The sequence below is a fragment of the Carlito syrichta genome, unplaced genomic scaffold (genome assembly GCF_000164805.1).
Source record: "Carlito syrichta isolate Samal-C Ts95f unplaced genomic scaffold, Tarsius_syrichta-2.0.1 Scaffold107564, whole genome shotgun sequence".
Classification (NCBI taxonomy): Eukaryota; Metazoa; Chordata; class Mammalia; order Primates; family Tarsiidae; genus Carlito; species Carlito syrichta.
The window spans coordinates 279,162-285,069 of NW_007051660.1; the positions used below are offsets into that span (position 1 = coordinate 279,162).

The 5,908-nt window shown below is 48.3% G+C and overlaps 1 protein-coding gene across 1 annotated transcript in view; it reads left to right on the forward strand.

The window, feature by feature from the left end:
- NOD1 (nucleotide binding oligomerization domain containing 1) overlaps positions 1–4,892 on the forward strand; it is a 34,017-nt gene extending 29,125 nt beyond the window's left edge. Inside the window, exon 12 of the mRNA XM_008067597.2 lies at positions 4,365–4,892. Within this exon, the coding sequence (XP_008065788.1) occupies positions 4,365–4,437 (73 nt within the window). The 3' untranslated portion in view covers positions 4,438–4,892. The remainder of the gene's footprint in view (positions 1–4,364) is intronic.
- The last annotated feature ends 1,016 nt before the right edge of the window (positions 4,893–5,908 follow it).

Genomic DNA, 5,908 nt, shown 5'->3' on the forward strand with positions numbered 1-5,908 from the left:
AAAGGTGCTTGCAATGAATCTACTGACTGTGAAGATATCACTAACTATAATATCCTTCAGACAAGAGATCGAATAGAAGAATTTTTTCCGCGCCAAGCACATATATTCTCCCATAACTTTAATAAAACTCTACCAGCTATGCATTTTGTAGACCACGGTTTTCAGATAGCACGTCTGGATAGCTGTCAAACAAAAATCAGCGATATGCAGACCAGAAGTGAAAGCATTGTTACTTGTTGGTGGAGGTAGGGGACATAGGATGATTTGTTCACATCCCAGAGCATCATCTATAGTTTAAGATCAGTAAATGTAAGACCAAACACTAGAAATCATAGTTTTTGAAACTTTTTAAAAATTGGCGGACATGGTATTTCTAATATCTCTAGTGTACAAAGGAAAGTTGAATATTAATGAATTATTTTTAATGAAATATATCTTGTTGCTTACAAACTGAATATGTAGTTCTGTACTCAAGACTATATTAAAGAAGAGTAGCAAAATATAATAAAAAATTTATACTTTCCATAAAAAAAAAAAAATTTCTGGCTGACCCAAGCGGGGAATGGAGGGCTTTGTGTACCTGAACTGAGACACGTAAGTGCTCTGGAAATTTGTTCTGGACCTCAGAGGATAAGACAGCTTCTCTCAGTGTGAGGCTCAGCCCCACATGGAGACCGGCAGGGGGCAGAGCTGGTATCTGTTGGGGACCCCAGAAGTTCATGGACCTGCCGTGACTTCTCTGTGATCCAAGGAGCAGCCTCACTGTGAATAACTCAGGGAGTTATTACTCATTAACAACTTTCTCCCCTTATGATTGGGGAGAAGAATTCCACTGCAACAAACAAACAAGCAACAAACAAACAAAAAATCAAGGTGCAGCTCCTTGGCCCAAGCTCCTCAAACACTGCTTTAGAACTTATTAGCGGGTCATAAAATCGGTTTGGTGGTTTGCAACCAGCATTATTTAAAAATGAAACAGAAAAGAGCAGAATACCAGGATGCAGTGGGTACAGTAGTGAGGGATATTATTTCATTAATCTTATTTCAGGCTTGCCCATGGGTGGGAGGGTGTTTGCGTAGACGCTGGTTCACAATGTAAAATGTCATTCTCATTTGGGGTTGCAGTCATAAAGTTTTTCTGGAAAAAACATTGTCAGCCAGGCTCGGTGGCTCAGCCTCTAATCCCAGCACTTTGAGAGGCCGAGGCGAGTGGATTGCCTGAGCCCATGGGTTCGAGACAAGCCTGGACAACTTGGCGAGACCTCATCTCTACAATAAATCAAAAATTAGTCTGGTGTGGTAGCACGTGCCTATAGTTCCAGCTACTTGTTAGGCTGAGGTGGAAGGATCGCTGGAGCCCAGCAGGTCGATGCTAGTGGCTGTGAGCGTGCCACTGCACTACAGCCTGGGTGATAGAGTGAGACTCCAACTAAAAAAAATAAATAAATAAAAAGAAAAAACACTGTCTCAGAGAACAGAGCCCAGGTATAACCAGACAACAAGGTAGCCTGTGTGCCTACGAAGTCCAGCCTCCCCGCAGCCTGGGAGGTACCGGAAGGCAGCAGAGCTTAGTCTGCGTGGATCGCTGCCCTCGGGCCACTCCATTTCTACTGATTCTTGTGTCTGAAGGAGGCAGACCAGGCTGCAGAACCATAGTTGGTATGAAACAACACTTCTCCATGGCTGCTTAGGACAGTTTTAAGGACCTGCTGCTGCTTTAATTCTATCCAGTTTGAATCTATGCATTTCCTCCCTCTCGAGGGCCACTACTCCTACACAAGAAACTATTTGAGTAGGGCCAGGAGTCTTTGGCTTCAAGACTTGCATAGGCACTCGTGTCAGAGTGGAGAGAGGAATTACAAGCCACCAAGTCAGAGAGAACAGGACAGGTGGCTCGGGTGCTGAACTTGGGCAAGTCTTCACTTCCATTTCTGGCTTGTTCCGGGAGCTGCCAGAGTGTGTTCCTCTGTGTGTGACTTCATGAGACTGGGTTCTGGGAAGGCCCTGGCCTTGTTGGCCCTGTCTAGGGCCTGTCACACCAGGCCACAGAGTGTGGTCCAGTTGTCAGGGAAGCCAGCATTCAGGGAGCCCTGCTTGGAGTTATCACTATAGAATAAACTCCTCTCCTTGGATTCCTTGTCTGTATGGACATTTATTTCTATTTCATTCCTGTCCAAAAAGAACTTGGAAGTCTGAAGTCTGTTGGCGAGTTCTGCTTCCAAAGACAGAAAGTAGGGGGAGTTCAATGACCTGAATGTTGTAAATTATAGCATTTATCCCACTCTGTGATAATAGCTTTCTGTGAGGCCATCTCCTCCAGACTGTGAGTTCCCTGAGGGTGGGGCCTGCATCACAGTCTTGGGTGTGTTCCTAGGGACTAGTGCTGTGCCTTCGTTTCTTTCTTTTTTATTTTTTTGAGTTGGAGTCTCACTCTGTCGCCCAGACTGGAGTGCAGTGGCCGCTCCCGGCCACCGCAGCCTCGACCTGCTGGGCTCCGGCGATCCTTCTGCCTCAGCCTTCCGAGTAGCCGAAACTACAGGCGTGCGCTACCACGCCCGGCTAATTTTTTGATTTATTGTAGAGATGAGGTCTCGCCTGCCCAGGCGGGTCTCGAACCCGCGGGCTCAGGCAATCCACTCACTTCAGCCTCCCAAAGGCGCGGGATTACAGGCTGAGCCTGCACCAGTCACTTGCGCTAGCACCAAAAATCCAGCGTGAACAAAATGAACCTGGCCTCACGGGCTCACTGTCTAATGAGCAAGATGCAAATTAAAGGAAAAATAATCACTTGAGCAATTATTTAATTACAACTGTGATGGGTGTTACAAAGGGAAAAGTTATGAGGGAGTCAGATCCAGATGAGGTTTCAGGGAAGGTCTCTGTAAGCAAAGGTTATTTCCATGAAGCCATGAAGGACGAATAGGAGTGAGTCAGCTGAGGTGGGTATTCTTGGTGGAGGCAACAACATGAGCAAAGACTGAGCAGGAGGGTACATGGTGTCCCTGAAGAACTGCAAGAAGTAGATGTGCCCAGGGGTGAAAGAGCACCAGGAGGCTGAGGAGACATACAGAAACTAGACCGCAAGAGATCTGTGGATCATATTACATAATTTGGTCTTTATCCCAAAAGCAATAGAAAGTCATTGAAAGGTTTGAAGTAGAAGAGAAACGTGATCAGATATGCATTGTAAGAAGGCCACTCTTGCTGGGCACTGTGGCTCATGCCTGGAATCTCAGCACTTTGGGAGGCTGAGGCAGGAGAACTACTTGAGACCAGGAGTTCAAGACCAGTCTGGGCAACACAGTGAAACCTCATCTCTGCAAAATTTTTTAAAAAATAGTCAGGTATAGTGGTATACACCTGTCGTCCCAGCTACTCAGGAGGCTGTGGCAGAAAGATAGATAGCTTAAGCCCAGGAGGTAAAGGCTGCAGTGAGCTATGATTGTGCCACTGCACTCCAGACTGGAGGGTAGCAGAGTGAGATCCTGTCTCTGACACACACACACACACACACACACACACACACACACACACTCTGGACTCTTTTAGGAAACTGCATTTGAAGAGGCCAGAGTATGTGTAAAGGACCAGTCAATAAGACCCTGTAATGATTCAGAGATCATGGGCGCTCAGACCAGGATGGTGGCTGAATATATTAGGGGCTCCAGGGGAGCATTCCAGGGATGTTTAGGAATTAACATAGCACTTCATGACAGAAGGACATGAGGATGGGAAGAAAGGTATCCAGGTCGACCTCCAGGCTTCTAGCTTGCACAGCTGGATGGCGGTGGTACCATTCATGGAGCCAGGGAACCCTGGGGCTGTGTGGCCCTTTGAGGTGCCTGGGAGCCGTCCAGGTGAGGATGCCAAGCAGGTAGCCGCTCCTCTGACATGCAAACAAGGCCATGGCATCGATATGGTCACCTGGGGGAAAGGGCCTTGCCCAAGCCTGGAGGAAATCCACTATTGAGAGATCACCTGGAGGATCATATGGGAAAGGAAACGGGTGGAGTGCCCAGATTATAGGAGGAAAACCAAGAGCGTATAGTCAAGCCGAGGGCAGGTGGTACTTCAGGAAGGAGGAGAGGTCAGGACAGCCAAATGCCTGTGAAGCTCAAGGAAGACAAGACTTGAAAAATAGCATTAAATTCCAGTTCATAAGCTACTGGTGACCTCTCAGACCCAGCGAATAGAGTGGTGGCAGCTAGCGAGAATTCGTGTGAATATGGAAACCGTCTGAAGAGGGTGTGCTCCCTCACTTCAGGGTCGCAAGAGGCACAAGTGTGTGTTACAAACATGTTCTGGAGAGGAGTGTCCGACAGTCCCTGCCATCTTACTTGTCTTGTTTTTCTCCTTTTCAACAGCCTGAATGGAAACTTGATAAAGCCAGAGGAGGCCAAAGTCTTTGAAGATGAGAAGCGGATTGTCTGTTTCTGAGAGGATATTTTCCTGTGCTTGGGGTCTCTGCCCTGGGAGTCTTCTCAAGACATAAGGGGGCCTGCTGAAGGGAGGCTTCAGGAGTCCCCTGCCTCCCTGATGCAAATCAACCTCTGGTGCAGATGCTCTGATTGGCAAACTTCCTAAGGAGCTGTTACAATTTTGCAGAAAAGGGATGTGTCTTGTGAGCTGTTGTAGTTACTGTAAATACACTCTGAAGAGACTTTATTGCAAATCTATAACTATTTTTATCTGAAGCTAGAGGAATAAGGCTTTGAGGAGGATAGAGGCCAGCCTCAGCGTCTGCCCTAAGGACCCTTGGGAGCGAGTTGGTCACTGCTGTTTTCATCGAGAGTTGAGAACTTGATGCAATACTGGTGCCAAGCTTTTTGGAAAAAAGGTGCTTGATGGATACAAAGTGTTTACCTGAAATACACTCTTCCTTCCAGTGCTTCCCCAGGTGTCAAGTTATTCCCACTTCACAGTTGCAGATACTGACTGAGGAAGGAAAAGAACTCCCCTCAGGCTCTTTAGTTTAGTCCTGGAGTCTCACTTCCTGCTGACAGAGATCAGAGTATGCCTCTTAGCTGGTCTAAGAGAAGGAATAATGCCTTTGCACGTTGGGTTTCCACTCAGGTCTTTTGTGTCGCTAGGCTGACCTCTGGAAGGCTGCATGCCTCGGGAACCGATTCCTGTCCTCTGGAAGGAAGGCTTGGCTTGCTGCTGTGGCCCTGGCGTCCACATGGAAGCTCTTCTCCCTTGGCTCTTGGGGAAGGGAAGTTTCTACCTGTCCCCTGAACAGCTGGAGGGCGACTGAACTGGAGCCAGGACTCAGGGAGTCAGCTGGGGACTCGGCTAGTGGAGCATGTTAGTCAGACACCCACTATCACGGCGGGCTTGTGGAGGACGCTCCATGGGGGGGTTGGGTGCGTGGGGGGGCAATACTACCAGACACCTTGCCCTCTTGCCAACTCATTTGTTAATAAAATACTGGAAACACTCACTGTTTCTAATGGGCGGAGCCTGGAGTTTTTTAAAGAAACTCCAGAGCTTGGTGGGCTCTGAGTGACTTGCTGTGAGGAGAGGCTGATGAAGACCAGAGGCATCACCAGGTTAACCCTCTGCCTACCAAGGCACAAGGAACGGCCAAGGCAGCATCAAGGCCTGTCCATCTGGCCTGAGTCCATCCGGGTGGCTTCTCAGAAAAAATGACTTGTGAGTTGGGTGGCTGGGGCCAGGACATGCCAGTGGGCCAAGTTCACACTCTCCCATGCTTCATCATGGCATGTCCTGCAGGCCGGGCTCCATGTGTGTTACCTTCGTTGGATGTTCACTGCCAAGTGGGCAACCTGTGCAGGGGAGGGAGGGACACCTGCCCTGCGTGTGCTGGTTATTCTCCACCCAGTGCGTCTCATTTCCGCTTACAATGGAACTCCCAGCTTGTTCCCTACTCACTCTTAGGCTTAGGGAA